General features: G+C 36.5%; 2 protein-coding genes across 3 annotated transcripts in view; both read left to right on the forward strand.

The window, feature by feature from the left end:
- Window positions 1–17,916, forward strand: part of LOC145672906 (cytochrome P450 4C1-like) — a 151,792-nt gene that overhangs the window by 111,555 nt on the left and 22,321 nt on the right. Inside the window, exons 9-11 of one of the 2 annotated variants that reach the window (XM_081742107.1) lie at window positions 7,658–7,888; window positions 9,486–9,725; window positions 13,233–14,786. In XM_081742107.1, the coding sequence (XP_081598233.1) occupies window positions 7,658–7,888; window positions 9,486–9,725; window positions 13,233–13,462 (701 nt within the window). In that variant the 3' untranslated portion in view covers window positions 13,463–14,786. Of the gene's footprint in view, window positions 1–7,657; window positions 7,889–9,485; window positions 9,726–13,232; window positions 14,787–17,752; window positions 17,860–17,916 lie in introns of those variants that run through there. The other variant, XM_081742108.1, reaches the window with a different exon arrangement.
- On the forward strand, window positions 81–7,024 carry LOC145672907 (uncharacterized). The gene is made up of 2 exons (XM_081742109.1): window positions 81–714; window positions 6,654–7,024. The coding sequence occupies exons 1-2, from the start codon at window positions 534–536 to the stop codon at window positions 6,944–6,946; spliced, it is 474 nt and encodes a 157-aa protein (XP_081598235.1). The 5' UTR covers window positions 81–533; the 3' UTR covers window positions 6,947–7,024.

A 17,916-nucleotide genomic window follows, 5' to 3' on the forward strand; every position in this document is an offset into this window, starting at 1 on the left:
ACAAGTGTAGTACGTCTTTGCATATTTTGTATAGGCGCTCCTAAATTTGAATTGAAAGGAACATAAAACCACAAGTTACTTGTAAATACATTTAACGTATGCCTTATTCTCTAAAGCTGTTACCTATTGAAGTGTTACACGAAAACATAGCTTAGAATATACTTAAACTTACCCCAGTAGCACGCCGACGTGGGACCCATATTTGTGCGACATCGGCCAATGTCGGCGTCGTGGATCTAAACTGGCCCACAATAACCCACCAAGTTCCCATATGGGTCCCACATGGGAACTTGGTGGGCTTGCCGAGGTTGATTTACTGATATGGGTCCCACGTGGGAACTTGGTGGGCTTGCCGATGTTGATTTACCGATATAGGTCCCACGTGGGATATAAATAGGCTTGCCCACCAAAAAGAAAAAAGCATGGAAACATTTCCTTTTTACAATGAATAAATTTGAAACACATGAAATTAACATTTTGATGGTTCTGTGGCAATTATTTGAAAAAGTAATTTTTCGATTCGGCCTCGATCTATGTCGAATCGATGTCGATCGGAGTACGCAGATTGTTTGTCAACTGTTCACAGTTTTAAAACCATAACACCGTATGGCGCCACAAGCGGTGCGAAGCGAGGGAAAAGCAGGAAATATACTTATGACTGTTGTTTGTTTTGGTTTTACCATCAATTCGACGAAATCGTATTTATTATTGAAGGTGAGTATTAAAATTATTTTTCTTCCATTAATAGAATGCATATTTTATCTTTGATTTGCATGAACGATGTCGACTATAGATAAAGAGATCCACATAAACTGTTCCAAATAAATTTTGGCTAGTTTATAGTCCGCGCTCGATGCAAGAAATCTGGTACTGGTTTTGTTGTTACAGGTGCAAACATGTGTAGATATCACTATACTTAGTCGTGAATAATTTTGATTTATGGTCTTCAAGCATAGGAGGAGGCTCAGGCCGAGACGGCCAAACATTGGAACAAGTTTATTTACTACTTTAAAAAAATGCGTTAAAAAGTACTTTAAATTGACAGATTATGACAAATGGAGGTACTATCGAGCTATTGACTACCGAATTGGCACATTTTCGCATAGTTTCAGGTTAGGTTAAGATCAGCAAGATTTTACTTTGTATAAAACAGTGGTAGATGCACACGCATCACAACTGATTTGTGTTAAGTACAAGGGACACAGTGTTGATAAATATAACTTATAACTCCATTTTAAGTAAGTTAATTTACTATTTTGCTCCTTGTACTTAATAAACTTTAGGTGAGCGCATACTTTCGCTGTTCTGCGCAACGTAAGATCTTGAATCCAACTGTTGGTGTAGGGGAAGAGCATCCGCCTGTCACGCAGCACTTTGGCAGTTCGAGCGTGGGTTGGAATCCCGCGCAGGCCTGACTGAGGCTTTCCTCCGCCCCACAATGAGAATGCCGGGATAGTACGTTCTTTGAAAGGCCAGGGCCACATCCTGTCCAAATCCTAGTTTTACCTGAAGGATCGATCCCTTCTTTTTGTCCTTCCCATGAGTAAATAAATAATCAAAATAAGGTCTTGCCGGTTAGGTCATGTTAGGTTAGTTTCTGTCTGCCACTACGTTGGTTTGCCTGTAACCGCCATTTGAAAACTAGAATTGGCCATGAAAATACAGATTCACACGTAGGTTACTTAGCCTGTGATTGTCACTTAGAAACTAGAATTGCCCCCCCCCCCCAAAAAAAAAGCTAGCTAGGTTGGTCAGATCTCTTTTGAAATAACTTACAGGCTGATGTGCCAGTCATGAAACAAGTTAAGGAAACAGTACAGTGAAATATTCTGATGTAGACCTATCTTTATTTCCATGCAACATTCGCTACCGTATTTTTTTCTTGGTATTATGTTTCTGTTCATAAAGATATGTTTTTATGTATCTACACACAAGTACAAATATCTATCGTACTGGGGTAACTGGAAGTTCTGAGCAGTGACGTGTAAAACTTAGAAAAGTCATTGAATTTGATCTTGGCAAATAAGTGAGAACGTTGCCCTGGGAAAACTTGTTTGAATAGTAATTGAGTGTGAGTGAATTAAGTTAACGTTTTGAACAAGTTGTTGAGCTTCCAAGGACGGGACCTGGAGTTTCACGCGGGATACACCCCTTTTGAAGGGGGATTATACCCCCTTCTGTGCCCTCTGTGGATGAGTGGATAAGCTCGTCGTCTTGGAATCAAGGAGTCTCAGGTTCAATTGCCGGTTGGGGACACAAGAGTTGAGGATCCCTCGATAAACTGTAAGTCCCATTCTTAGGACGTCATCATCATCCCGTTGAAGACAAGCACCATGAGTTCACCTTGTCCAGAGACCTTCGAGTCAAAGACCTGGCTTCGTGCAGAGCACCGATCAGAACCATCTTACCCTTCCCCCTGGTCCGATTTTCTTCCGCGACCAGATTGACCTTTCGTTTCAGCCAATAAAAATACATTAAAGTTGCATTCGAATTCGTCACTGTTCATTTTTAGAGCACCCCCGTTTTCATTTTCTGGGCATCGTCACTTCGCTCGGCAGGGTTGGCTGGTTTAAACCAAGGCTTAAACCAGCTTTTTTTTTTTTTTTCAAAAAAACCAACTAGTTTAAACCAAAAAACGAAAAATGTTCGTAAAAGTGTAAGTGTTTGTAAAATCTTGATGAACACACATTTGTGGGTTATCACGTTTCACTCCCGTATATTATTCGTATTATATTCAGATCTAAATTCCCCATTCATTATTCAAAATGATTGTGCTACAAAAGCAACTTTTTTTGCATAAGTTTATAAATGTTTGTTTTGTGATTTTTTTGTAGTTGGTATTATTGTTATGTAATTACAATCAAAGAAAAATTCTAAATATTGTTTCGTTTCAATGTTTACTATTGATAAATTACATCGAAATGCCGTACTTTGTGTGTGTGTGTGGGGGGGGGGGGATTACATACCCCACGAGAGGCATTTAGTGAAATGAGAAGTATCTTTGGTATCTATTTATGTATAAATGAGTCTGAGCCAAAGTGGACTCAAATAATTTGTATCTTTATCAGGGTTTGCCCAAGTGGGCTCAGCCCGAAAAAAGCCACCGGGTTTTTTCGGGTTGGACCCACCTGAAAAAACCCACCTGGGTTTTTGAGCTTTTTCTTAATATATTACTGATACAACCAAGATGATCACATTGAAAGTGATTTTTATCAGATTTTGAACTTTCCTTGGGCGAATTGAATGCTTTCCCGTTAAGGTATACAACATTCAACATAAGACCTTTATCAAGTTCTGAATGCACTGAATGAATAAAAAACCCTTACCTTGGCTTGAGATAATTAAGTAACAAATTAATGTATGGATTATGCTTATAGCCTATTTGAAGGAAAAAAAAAAGCAATTTTATATTTTAGAAAATACTTTCCGTGAATCGTGTGCTCGCCAACTCGGCGACGCCGAGGAACGTTGTCCCTTATACGTTTGACGCGTTTAAAGCCATAGATGCCGGTACTACCAGTAAACATGTAGTGCATTAGTAAAACTATTATTATTATTTCTTACCTTTGATGGTAACACAAGTATTCTTCAATAAAATTTAGTTTTCCAACAACAACAGTTTAGTGCAGTTATTTGTAGGTACTCTTCAAATAAGCATTCTGTAGAATCAACACCAACAAAAGCGTAAAAATTGTCAAATTTAAGAAACTCGATGCTCAGAGTTCCGAAAACTACGTACCCCTTACTATTTTAAGTGCTGAATTCGAACTTTCGTACTAGTGGAAGTTTCGATGTACAGTAAAGGGAGCTGCATTTTCGAGGGAGGAGGAAAAAAAAAAAAAAAACGTCCCGAAAGAAGTTCACGGGAAATTCCTCCAATTGAACGCACAAAGCATCGGAACTGAATACCTCAACAATATAACTATTTATTTTATGGTGTAAGATATTTAATTTCCTTTAAGACATTCTGAAACATCCTAACTATATATAAAACTACATGAGCTGATGTAAATTATTGAGCACTTCCTGTAGGGCTACAATGATTAAATTTGGCATGATGGTAGCTTTCTGGGACTAACGGTCAGAAAAATTGCCAAAAGTGAATATTTTTAATTTTTAAGGGTTCTAGAGATGGGATGAAAAGTTTCCCCATGTTATTTAAATGGGCCTTTTTTGGACCTATAATCTCATGTTTTGGGTACTTAGAATTGGAATAAAAACTTGAAATTCGGTATGCTTGTACGTTTTCTTAGCAGAACCTAAGTAAATCAGTAAAAATTTAAAAATCCAACTTTAGAGTGGTTTTATAGGGAACTGAAATATCCTTCCCATGTTTTTTATATGGAACACATTTTACACCCCCAAATTATTGAGCACTTCCTGTAGGGCTACAATGGTTAAATTTGACATCATTGTAGCTTTTCGGGACAAACCCACAGGAAAATTGCCAAAAGTGAATATTTTTTAATTTTGAGGGGGTCTAAAGAGTGGATGAAGAATTTCCCAATGTTATTTAAATGGGCCTTTAAAAAAAACATAATCTCATTTTTTAGGTACCGGTACTTAGAATTCTAATAAAATCTTTAAATTCGGTATGCTTGTACGTTTTTGTAAGCGTTACCTAAGTGAAAAATCAGAAATAAAAATTTCCAACCGTAGAGTGGTTTTATGGGGAACTGAAAAATCTTTCCCATGTTATTTATATGGGACGTCTTCTACACCCCAAAATGTTTAGGCCCTTCCGGCATGATTATAGCATTCCAGGACTAACCGACAGGAAAATAGCCAAAAGTGAATATTTTTAATATTTTTAGGGGTCTAACGGGTGATGAAGAAATTCCCTTGTTATTTAAATGGGAGTTTTCTTGGGATACAAAATCTTATCTTTTAAATAGTTGAAATAGGGAAAGAAATGCAGCTAGCCAAAAGCTAGTTTATTTTATAAAATATGGATTATATCTTTCTTAATGGTCCTAAATTAATTTTCTGGAAAGATCCTTCTTGCAACAAGTGCTCGTGACATTCCTGTAATTGAACGCACAAGGTATTGAAAGTTAACTTCAACAATAAAAATCATTTATTTTACGCTGTTAAATTAATATATTTGGTGTTCATATTTGGCAAACGTTACTGAGGCTTCTGGGATGATTCAATCTGCATTTGTTCGTTCGTCTGCTTGTACCACACATATTGCAGGGAATCACTTCTGATCTTTTAAGTGTAAATTTTTAGAGTACAAGCACGATACACACTAAATTTCCTGTGTAGATTTTGGTGGCATACCAACGTAAAATTTCAAAATGGAGTCAATTTATTTTTTTCAAAATAGCGGGTATGCACGCTACAAAGCGCAATTTTCGGTCTTTTAAGTCGAAATTTTTAGAGTAGAAGCACGAGGTACTTTGAATTAGCTGTATATATTTTGGCGATGATCCAACGTAAAATTTCAAAATGGCGGCCATTTTTTTCAAAACAGCAGTGAATAGAAAATTGTTGCAAGTTGTGACAATGATAATCTTGAAATATAAATCATATTTTAACACTTTTACCCCAAAGACATTGAAATAGTTTGATAAAACCCAATTAAACCTGAAAAAAACCCAATAAAACCGGAAAAACCCATATGGGCCATGGTGGGTTGGGCTTTTTCAGAAAATCCCTGGTTTTTTCAAACCCTGATCTTTATTTACTTTTCTTACTGATATGCAAATTAAGTCGTCGTATTTCTTTAATTTGGACCAATAAAAGTCGTTGTTAACTAACTGGAACTAAATTAGATCTTCTGTACTCCGTAGTACTTTGAAATTGTCCATATTTAATTCTGTATAATGGTTTCACTTGTGCAACTGTTTATCTTTTTGTCCTTCTGAAATGATTCTTGACAGTTATATTAAGAAGCATGTAAAGATCAGTACAACGTATTTTTATCAGGGTTCCTTCGTGAGTGAGTCGGCAGACGTATCGCATTTGTGGCCAATTAGTCCTGGTTCCGAGTTCAAATGGAGGACAATTTATCTTGGATGTAACTCGAGAAGCAGTTTTTATTCCGCTTTAAGCTTATGTGACCCCTTCTAGCATAACCCGGCTGTTGCATAATAACATCAAGGCGAAACAAACATATTTCTGTCCATATATGATATGAATATATAGAGCAAATTATTTAAATCAAAAAATCGTGGTTTAAACAAAAAAACTTTTTTTTCAATAAAAAACATGGTTTTTGCCAACCCTGTCGCTCGGCCAATAAAGGTCTTAAAGGACAGTGAACATTAATGAGAACTGCACTTTGACGTTAACTACATGTCAACTGAACACCCGACCTTGGTCATAAATTGTAGGTCTTCTTTGTTCAAGTCTCCTGAGTAAGTACAGTAAATAGCATATGGCATTTTGTGTGCGTGATCAAGGATTCGAGTTCTATTTTTTTTTTTGGGGGGGGGGTCAGTTTGGACGCGGTTATGATTTCACTGCAGCAAGAGGTATATACCCGTCACTAGATGCTCAGTTAAACCACATTTTAACTTTTTTTTAGGCTTGCGTCGCATTTATTTCCCTATGTCATTAATTTATGTTCTAATGATAGTAATTAGTATAAAGAATTTCGTCTTTACGGTCGACTATGTCTTACGTAATGTTTTATCTTTCGTCTTTAGGATCCATTATGTCGGGTAACAGATCGTCGTTATCTAAAACTCTTAAAAGGAGGACAAAACGTCTGTTAAATGAACTTGTGATAGAGGAAAAAGTACGTAGGATAATTAATGCACCTGTTGTTACCCGTGTTCCAGTAGACGAAAATGTGTGTGTGCATTCAATCCATGAAACCAACGTTGATGATTGTTTAACTGAAAAACAGGACGGTAATGATGGTTTAATGTGTGTGTGCGGTGATTACGAGTATGTCGCTGTGTACAACAAGCTTGGAGTGAGAAGCCCTAACAACTAAAAATAAGATGTCTAGTTTGTTTATTTTTATAAACAAGTTTTTCAATTTGGCGTCCAAAATTGGCTACTTGCTATGTTCAAGCAAGTCTTACGTAACAAATCATTCAGACTCAGATCTAATCTCAAGTAATTTATTTCTATGAAAAGGCTTGCTAGTTGTTTTTCTTCTTTTTTTTTTAACGAGGTTGTTAATACCGGATCCCCTTTTATCGGATAAATGCTATCTTCTCATGATGGTTAACTACAGAAAAACCGGGCTCGTAATGCAAACTGTGTCGTTAAATTGGCTCTATTATGAGTATACATCAATAAATAAATAAATGAAAAAATAACGTACACATTAAATATTCATTTAATTATGATATGGAGTCTATTTAGGACAAGATCAAACAAGCAGATAAACAGCGTTAGTATCTTTTAACGTTGTGAGTTAATGTAATCAGTGTATGATTTCTGCGATTTCCGGAGAGGGGGATAAATTCGTCAATAGCTCAAAAAAGTGGGTTTTATTTCCACCATATCCAAGGTTGAGAGGTATTTCGAGAAACAGAGGGGAGGAAGTTCCAGCCATCCCCCTACAGATAGAATACTGGATGTAATCATTGTAACATTTTAAACATGCTTTTAAAACCATAAGTTGTCACCTGCTTATTGTGTACCTAACAGTCTAGTAAAAACTGGATGTTTGTATAAATTCATCACTTGCTTTCAGAGTCGCTTGGAGTATCTATAGGAGGAATTGCGGAGGTAAACGTATCATCTATGGTGCACAATTCAAACGGAGGTTGCTCGTCTGCATCACATCGTAAAAGTCCAAATGGACCTTTACCATCCCACTCCCAAATCCAAACTCCATGCAGAATGTCAGCGTTGTCAGTTGCCACTACTTCATGTGCAGATACAGACAGTACCTTCACATCAGCTCGTTTAGGAATTGGCAGTAGTAAGTATCCAAAGATTAAACTGTATTGCTAAGCTTAGTTACGTGTGTCGTCATTATTAAATAACCAAACAAAATGAAGACTATATTGCTTCTTTAGAGACATTTTGAACCCTGCTAGCTCGAGAGTGTGGTAGCACGTAGTCAATGCATCGATATTCTCCGACCACTTAGTGTGGCCGCCTTGACCTAGTAGTCTCCGAGATTATCACCAATTTTTGTTAATGAAAAACGAAATTATGGTAAAACTTATGCTTGGAAATTGAAATTGTTATGTTCCAAGCCGTGCGAAGGAAGGGGGGGGGGGGGTCCGAACCCTTCTCTTCCTCAAAAATAGATTTTTGTGTAACTAATATAAATTTCGTACTAATTACATTTTAAAACATATATATCATACTAAGATTTACTTTTTACAGTGAAACCTTTAGTGTTTAAGATCTCCGAAAGTATTTCTAGATCCGGCGTTCCTTTCGTAATGGAAGTACTTCTTGGCTTTAAAATTCAGAACATATAATCTGTAATTCTAGTTTTATCACATTTTGTTTTGCAGCGCATCCTGTTGGAATGGTTGCTTTGGAACTATTCTGTTCCATATTAGAGGAGGCTTGTGGGCAAGCGTATGTTAGGAGCGATTAAACTCCCAACCTTTTGAATGCTAAACCGACGGGTTGACGATATAAAGTTTGTACCATGAAACAGAAAAATTTATATTTTTGTACAAAACAGCGTCTTGTTAGTCATTTGTTTTTTCTTACTGCCTGTGCGCAGGTAGCAGACAAAATTGGCAGGTAGCAGACAAGTCGACACACCGATATGCCCTCTCGTGGCGCTTCTGGTTTCTTCGCTTGCTTACCAACACACACTTAAGTTTTTATTGTTGCTCTGGCTGAGATTCAAACGAACCCAAATTAGGCAAATTCCGTTCAGGTGTCATAATTGTCACACCACAGAGACGCGATCAACGTTCTTTGAATGTTAAGCATTCCTCGCACCCCATTTGAAACCGTTACTCTGCTAGTATCGATATTTAGACATTGTTCCATATACGGAGGTTCTGCAGAGAAACATTGGAGCATATCATTCTTATACTACATTAATTTGAAAGTTGAAATATCAAATGTAACTGCATTCTCTCGCAACAGGAGTTTTTGCAGTAACCTTTCTCAGCAGAAGACGGTAGAATGCCTAGATATTGACACGAGCAGGCTATTTTATTCCATTAGGACACTTGAAATGCTCTACAGACATATAAAATTGACCCGAATGTGGTGTAATGATTAGGAAAGCCCTCAAACAGCAATTAGTAATTTTCTTGCAATAGACTTAAAAAAAAAATAAAAAATAAAAATAAAACTGCTTATGCATTAATTATGAAGCTTTATCAATATGTGATTTAAAATTCATCCCGTATGTTGCTGTGGGTATCGACTTCAGGGTCAATATGAGATATGTGCCGGTCAGAACCTAGATGACTTTTGTTAATGGTAGTTGCGGCACACACGATCTTAAGGTAGAATAAAAAATATTTCAAACAATGTGTACCATTGCCTCCTTGGTCTTGTATTAATTTAGTATTTTTTTCTTTCTTTTGATATTTCAGCCGTTGAAAAAATATTCCAGTTACTGCAGAGAATCCAGCTAGATATGAAACATCTCAAATGTAAAGTTGATAAAATGGAAGCCAAAATATATGAGCTGCACCAAGTTCCCTGTAGTGGTAAAGAAGCTTTGCAATCTATAGAAAATGCAAACCTGCTAGCTGACAAGCTCCCTTTACGCAGTTTGTCTGTGGTTCATAATTTAGAAGAAGATTTAAGACAGAGAGATGGCTTCAAAATTGGTGAGTGGTATTCTTAAGTTCGTATTGACACGAAGTATTTGTAAATATCCTTCAGGTATTGTTTAAAAAGAAAACTTTTATTCTTTAAAAATAGATCTCGTGTGGCCAGATGCTTTTTCGGATGTACAGGTTGTTAAATTAATGCGTACCAAACAATGTAGGGGTGGGTACCTGACATGGAAACAAGAAAATGCTTTGTGACATGTGCATACCGATCAATAGGTTGGGAGATGCAGGCCGTCGAAAGCGTGGGAAAATAAATTTCAGAAGCCTAAAATTCAAACACTGTCCAACCAACGTAGAGAGTGCAGCTTCATATCTCATAAAGGAAGTCGTTGGTGTTCTATTGCAAAAATGCATGTTTCAAAATTCAGCAATGCATAGAAAATTAATTTTACAAGGTGATGGTAAGCCAACAATGACTTACACTTCGGCTTTTCGGTGCCTTTGAAGAGTCCTTTCGCACGCAATGCACATTCTTTTAACATACATTTTTATATAGAACAGGTATGACTTCTTTTATGAGATATGTCATGAGCCTATAATATATTGCTGCGTACATGTACACTCATGTCCAAAATAATTGTCGCATATCTATAACTGTCTTCTTGTAAGAATATAATTTGATAATGATTTTGCAGGGTACTTTTAATACTATGTGTATAATCGGAAAACGTATATTTGAGGTAAATTTCACAGGAAACAAATTACAAATACGAAAATTAGAATGAGTAAAACAAAATGTTGCTAAATGGACAAGAAAGTTTTATTTTCGTTTTATTGTTCTTATTTAATGCTCTTTTGACATGAAGTTTGCCACATACATGTCTTTGCCGATTATACACATACTAGCATTATAAGAAATACCGGGCGAATGCGTTATCAAATTATATTCCTACAACAACATTTATAGACATGCGACAATAATTTTGGACATGAGTGTACATCAGCCAAACTGGATTGGAGATGACGTATTTTTTATTTTTATGTATTTTATTTATTTTTTAATCTAAAGCTGATTGTGACGTATTCTTAATAATGCAGTTTCAAATAAAATAAAATCGAATCAACTATTTCTCTAGCGTTAGCAGTTTGGACTGTGAATTCTTAGGACTTATAATTTAGGTGTCCATATTGGATCTTAAATACTACTACTACTACTACCAATAATAATGCAATCCAATACTAGTTCGAAAATCTTGCTTTCACTGTATAGCACCTTCGTGTTTCAACAACAAAATCATAAGGTAGGATGGTTTACGGTTTCCTCGTGTCGTAGACATGTCTACAGTTATGCCTTGTTTGGCAATACCGGTACCATCTTCTACAACCTTTCCAACCATCCGCGGGTTCTCATAAAAATTAAGTGTTTAAGGGCAACTTCCACAGGTGCATGGATTCTCCAAGCCTGCGCTTTGCAAATAATTGAGAAGTCCCTTCACTTTTCGGGAATTCGGGAAGTCCTGGATACTTTCTTTGAAGTTCTCTAGCACCCATCTCCACCTTGGTAAGCGGAATCAGTGACTATGATGATGTCACGGTTTTGCAGGAAGCGAACTTGTAAGACAAACGGGCAATACGATCTCAGCAATTCTCGATCTCAGCATGTCGACGTACGACATGGTTATACAATGATTTAAATCAGCCTGTTCCTGTGCATTTGATTACGATTAGGGATCGAACGACACTGACAGAAGAATTATTTTTAAAAAACTCTACAGTATAAACTTAACGTACTACTCGTATAAGCAACATAACGTAGGCAAAATGTCTTTCTGTTTAATAATGAGCTAATACAGTGTTTTTTTTTTCCTATGGTATTATGTTCGGACAAAATACTCTTTCTCTTCGAAATTAACAACTTGCAGCAAGGCAAACAGACAAAGATTAAATAAACTTTTGCTGAAAATGGATACTAAACTAAATGCATGTCGAAAACAAATAAATGGAGACATTTGCGTTCAATTATCACATCCAACAATGCGCGGTACATTAACGATCCTGCCTATTATTGCTTGAAATTCAAGAAAATAACAAAGTTTTATTTCAGGCTGTCCGTTAGTTGGAAGTTCTACATAGACGCTGGGGAATAGTTTTCAGTATCCGCGTCCGTTATTGAGAATGTCAGCTATTCAGAAGTAATTTTCACATTGCACCCAATGTATTTCTGCCAGGAAATTGAAAACTGTCCGTTATTTTGAGATGTCCGTTAGAAGTTTTACTGTAAATATAATTTCTATGCGTCGTACAAAAGTCTAATGAAGTCGAAACAACACATTTATCCTTCGATTTTTGTCGTGCGACGAATATGGAATGGTTTAAACAGGTAGTAAAGTGACCTCACTTCAAGATATGTGGACTAGATTCACGCCACGATGTAGTTCGGGGCCCCTAATAATTTTAGGTCCTAGCATTCTGCCGTTTACGGATGAGACTGAGGAAAAGCCCCATTCGCGATGGTGTCGCTGATTCGCCTGTGTAGGATCTGAGTTCCTAAAGAATTTTGTTATATATATATACTAGAGTCTAATTTCATCTTTCGGATGTATGGCGTTTTTTAGTATATATTTTTAGGAATCTTGGAGGGGGATTACTACCAGTGAAATCCTTTGTTTAGGTGCCATTCTCGCATTATCCTAGTAAAAGTAAAGCTTGCGGTAATATCTCCCAAACAATACCAGAGTTACGAGGACAAGTTCCTCTTCGGATCGAATCGAATTCCTTAACAATATGTAGTAAGGGAACTGGAAGTGTTATTGTTCGTTGTGATCATTTTACTACAGGAATATGAAAAAAATTTTGAATCACCATCAGAGTAAAAGGTCATTCTAGAGGACAAAACATAATTCAATAATACGTTAGATACTCTCCTTTCATATGGATCCGTATCTGCTATGCTATACGCGTTCCTTGTCATATTCATTCATCAGTTTCTATTACTGCAGTTCGTGTTTGGAGATTTTTTTTCTGTCATATATCGAGGGTTCAGAGACCAATATGTGTTAATCTAGAAAAATGAAACTAAGAAAATTAGAGTTTTTTGGCATTTGTAGACATTTTAGGGCATTGGTAACGCTGTTATTCGCAGGTAAATAAAATCATTGCTTTCCTTGTTTTTGCCTCTGAAAGAAGTTGTAATTTTCTGTTAATCGCACCGTGCAAGTAAATTTTTAATTTTTGACTTGAAACGAGTGGATATTCTGAGCCATCCACATATCGTTTTCCACTCCCTACTTCCTCTGTTTGACACCGAACGACAATGTCCTGTTAGATTAGCCTTTCGGGCACGTAATAATGCGCTCATGCGTACAATGGATGTTTTTTGTGCAATGTATAAAAGGTTTCTTTGTATTTTAGGAGAAAGTTATATTTTCGTTCGAATTTTATTTATGTAACTTCAAAATTAATCTGTTATTTCTCAATGATGACATTTGCTATTTAAATGTGTAGTCCCTTCTGGTGATACAGTATTATTGCATTGAGTTTTTACAATTTTTTCTTCTTCAGGAGCAGTACAACTCCGATTTCCTGATATACAAACTAGCGACATTGTCCGACGGATTGGGAAAGTCTTAAGTGGTTCGCGAGATTGGGATGGCTACAGATGTAATCGGAGAAGAGAACAGGCTCAAGACTTAGGGGAAGATGCACAGTCGTTCCGCGGGGAACCCGCAAGAGTCCAAGGACCACTTGAATTCACCTTGCAGAGTCACCCCGAAGGGAAAGCCGTGGGGTGATCGGTCCCGCGGCTAGTTGTGATCAACCCTCAGCAGCGTGTCTGATATAAACAAACTTATATGAACGAAATGTCTTATTGTAAATAAAATAGTAGACAATAATATGTTAAAGTACAAGAGAATTATAAACTTCATGAAAGTAACCGTTATTAATAGTTTTTTTTTTAATTTATCACAGTAACTTTCAGTTCGCTAATTTGCAGAAATATTTCCTAGTGATACATTTTTATAAGTTTTATGTTGTATTTTACTGCAAAGAACCTATCCAAATTAAAACTTTATAGTGGCATCCATATTTTACTGAATATAATGAGCTTTCCGAACTTCCGTGCTGTCTGTGTAAGTGTAAGGGATGAGTCCACACTACAGACCAGTGTGCGAATTAACGGATATTTTACAGTGGGATTTAAAAAAAAAAACTTTTGAGAAGTTAAAATTTATGGGAAACTAATAATTTACAGAAGAAAAGAACTTCCTAAATTTTCTCTAAATTATTTCAGGTTAAGTAGAAAGATAAATATTATCTGCATAGTTTCTTTGATTATATATTAGTTTCCCTAGTCGGGATGTGTAGCGGAAAAATTCGATGTTTGAAATAAATTTATTTACAGTGGCTTTCGTTGACGTAGAGTGTATATGATTTTTACGTGTTTAATTTTATTATACATATGATATATTGACATAAGGGTCAGGAAAATGGCCACTTATCAGTGAACCCTTTTTTGAATAAACTAAATAGTTTCCACACGTTGCGGAACAAGAGCTGGTTCCTTCTTCAGTGGAAGGAAACAATGATGTATATGGAGAGTACGCGTTAAGAACAGTGAAGGTCACATTTTGAATATGCTCAAAAAATATTTTCTCCACACCAAAAGATGCAAAATAGTTGGTGAAAATAGGGCGTAGTCCACTCGCGAATGTACACGTGAGCGAATTACGACGTGTTTTCACCATCTTAATTATACATTTTGGTGTTGAGAAAGAATTTTCTGAGCATTTTAAAACGTGCCCTTCATAGTCCTTCCTGCGAACTCTTCATATGGAATGAAATAAAATGGTGAAGACAGTGTCAACGTTTGGTAACTATTAAGTTGATGCAAGAGAAGATTCACTCATTTTTTATGTTGTTTCTATATTAATGATAATAAGTTACGTGTTTAAAAGTATTTATTTCCATTCGTTATGTTGGAAACAGCAAAACAATTGTACAATATATACCTCTATGCAATGAGTGAAGTTCACGAAAAACAAAAAAGTTAGGGAATATGTTTTGTGTAAATTTTATTTTAATTATTTAAAAAAAATAAAAATGTGAATACTTCAATCTGAAAATGTTTTTATTATATACTGTTTTGTTTAGTCTAAATACTGCATCTCTGAAACACGCTAAATGTCCGACCGCCCTCTTGGATCCGCCATAGATAGAAGTGCGGCAAAACTACTTGCACCAGTGACATTTTGAAAAAATGTCTGATGTATCCGATGTCATTTTCTTCTATTTTCATTAGAAAAACATAACTTGAATCCAAAATGGTAGACAAGCATGTAGCGTGCGCCAGAGATGCAGTACATGGCCCTATTCAAATCTGATATGTTGACATATCCATCTGGTGTTAAATCTGTAAAAATTATATGGTCACATCTGGTTTACCGATGTGGGTGGGATCTCCCACCCAGATCTTCCCCATACCCACATTGTCATTTTAGCTTCCATGGTTAACCGATGTAGCTCTATATGGGTCCAACCCAGATCTACAACATGCAATACAAAAGAACATATCCGCACTCAGGTTTGAATAAAACTTTCATATTTAATCATTTAGTGTGAAAAGAAATAGGCTGAGCTCGTACGTTTCGCAATTGTGTATAGAAGCTGGAAGATCAGAAATGTCGCCTATTCTATGTTCCTTGTGAAAAGTACTGGGCGATTCAAATACATTTGAATAGCTCCGTTCTTTTTACAAGGAACATATAGAGCTACATCGATTAAGCATGGGAGCTAGAACGACGATGTGGGTATGGAGAAGATCTGGGTGGTTCAACATAGATTCCACATCGGTCAACCAGGGAGCTAGAACGACGATGTGGGTATAAAGAAGGTCTAGATGGGCCGACATGGATCCCACATAGATCCACATCGATCAACTATGGGAGCTAGAACGAAGATATGGGTTCAGGGAAGATCTGGGTGGTTCAACATAGATCCCACATAGGTCAACTAGGGAGCTCGAACGACGATGTGGGTATGGGGCAGATCTAGATGGGCCGACATTGATCCCACATAGGCCGGTATTGTTCAACCAGGGACCAAGATCGATTATGTTGATATAAGGCAGATCTAGATGGGGCTACATGGATTAATGTGGGGCCAACATTGATCTGGAAGAATCCACATGGGACCCACATAGATCAACATCGACGCCGATGTCGATCGACATAGATTTGCCGATATTGGCCAATGTCGAAAAAATGTTTGCCATTCTGCATCGATCGTCATCGACAGCGACATCGATCCCACCAAAAATTCCCATGTTGATCGACATCGGCCCATCAACTGTGCTACTGGGGTAAGTGGTACCCATTTTATCTATGATCCGGCACATTGCCGAAATAAGCTCATCGGAAATATACCTGGAAGAAGCGCTAGATGGCACTAGAGTAGAATTCAAACCAAGTAACTACAGGCATACGTAACATTGAGTTGAAAAATATCTTTTTAAGTAGTAAAAGAAGATTGTATACCCTCCATTGGTCAATCCCTTTAGCCACAATCAATATTAGACAGGTCCTTTGCAGTGGCGGATCTAGCGTGGGGACGCGAGGCTTAGCCACCCCCAGTTTTTCAAGTAACTTAAATAATTTAAGCTGTTATTTATATAGCTATTTTTGGAAATTTATAGTAAATTCATGTTATAACTATCAAAGGCTTGGGTCGGGTCCGCCCCCCCAAGTTTTTACTCTCTAGATCCGCCTCTCGTTCTTTGTTTCCCCAAGGGGGTTGGAGGGGGTACATTAGATAATTTGACATTAATCTTAAAATAAGTCGTATTACGATCAGTTAAAGATTTAACTACGTATCTGGTATGAAGAACCGCAACAAGGATTAAATTATTATTTTTATACACATGAAGTATATATGATTAAAAAAAATTTCGTCCGATATTTGTATTAGTTATCTTCCAAAACAGTTATCTGATAACCAAGGGCGCCGATTTCTCTACAAATTTGGGAAGGGGGGAGGAATTCAGATGCAGAAAGTATATATATATTTATATATATATATATATATATATATATATATATATATATATATATATATATATATATATATATATATATATATATATGAGAATTTTAAGACAAATTGCATTCAATTTATGCAAAATATTGTATATTCATAAATACAATAGGGAGCCCACATGAGCACCGGATCGGCGCCCTTGCTGATAGCTTTAACTCATAATTCCACGGTGGCTATTCTTCTCTGAATCCCGCCTGTCTATGTGTTCTACTTATGTAAAGTTTAGACCTAACGGTGGCTCCCCACTTTCTAAAAAAAAATACGATGAGCAAATATAGGCACGGGGCACGGTGTGACGTCAAGCGTTCCCCTACCTTTTCAGTCCCACTTTTATCCCTGATTAATCCGAAGATAACGCTCTCCCTTTAGTAAGAATTTATTGGCAATCAGATTTCGCGGTAACGCAGAGAATAATGCTGCTGAAATTTAGAAAACTTACAAGCAGAATCTGGTTATAATCAGATAGATTAGAACGAGTTTTGCACATACAACGGTGTATTCTTAACCAATATCATTCTAAAGTAAAATCTGCAGCGAGGTATGGAATATCACACATTTTGATATGTTAACATTCAGTCTTATCCAAAAGATAGATGTATTTAGTAATTTTGTATAGGTAGCCATGTTTTCAATCTGCACCGATTTTACGAAGATGACACGAAGCGCTTTGCAGTAAAATATCACTAACTGAAAAAAATAGGTATTTCTTAACATAAACAGTATTAATGAAACTAGTTCGATAAAAGTATTGCGTAGTCATATTTTAAAAATATTTTATCGATGAAATAAGTTTTAATATTTTCCATAAAAATTCAGTCATTATTTAGCAACCACTATTCCGCAGGCCCATCTATGTAGATTATCAATTTCCAAGGTCAACCTGACGAACTGGTTTTGATTACGAAGCTCAGTGAAATAACTTAAAATGGGCTAAAAATCGCTTCAATGAACCATCTGTTATGTATAATAATTTCTTTCCTTGTCTTTAGGCAAAAGGCGCCTTGCTTTTTTGGATTTAATGTTGGAAGCCTGTGAAAACGGAGCAGTTATCACGGAAGAAGAAATACGGGAGGAAGTAGATACGTTCATGTTTGAGGTGAGGATTATTTAGCCGACACATGTTCTGGTATAGCTTTTATAGGCTTACGTAATT

Source organism: Thermobia domestica, chromosome 16 (genome assembly GCF_964235325.1).
Source record: "Thermobia domestica chromosome 16, izTheDome1.hap1.1, whole genome shotgun sequence".
Classification (NCBI taxonomy): Eukaryota; Metazoa; Arthropoda; class Insecta; order Zygentoma; family Lepismatidae; genus Thermobia; species Thermobia domestica.

Bases quoted from the DNA above. Each gene is read 5' to 3' on its own strand.
- LOC145672907 (XM_081742109.1), top strand. From the start codon at position 534: ATGTCGAATCGATGTCGATCGGAGTACGCAGATTGTTTGTCAACTGTT. The intron at 715-6,653 runs GTGAGTATTAAA...TTTCGTCTTTAG, and splicing joins AATCGTATTTATTATTGAAG to GATCCATTATGTCGGGTAAC.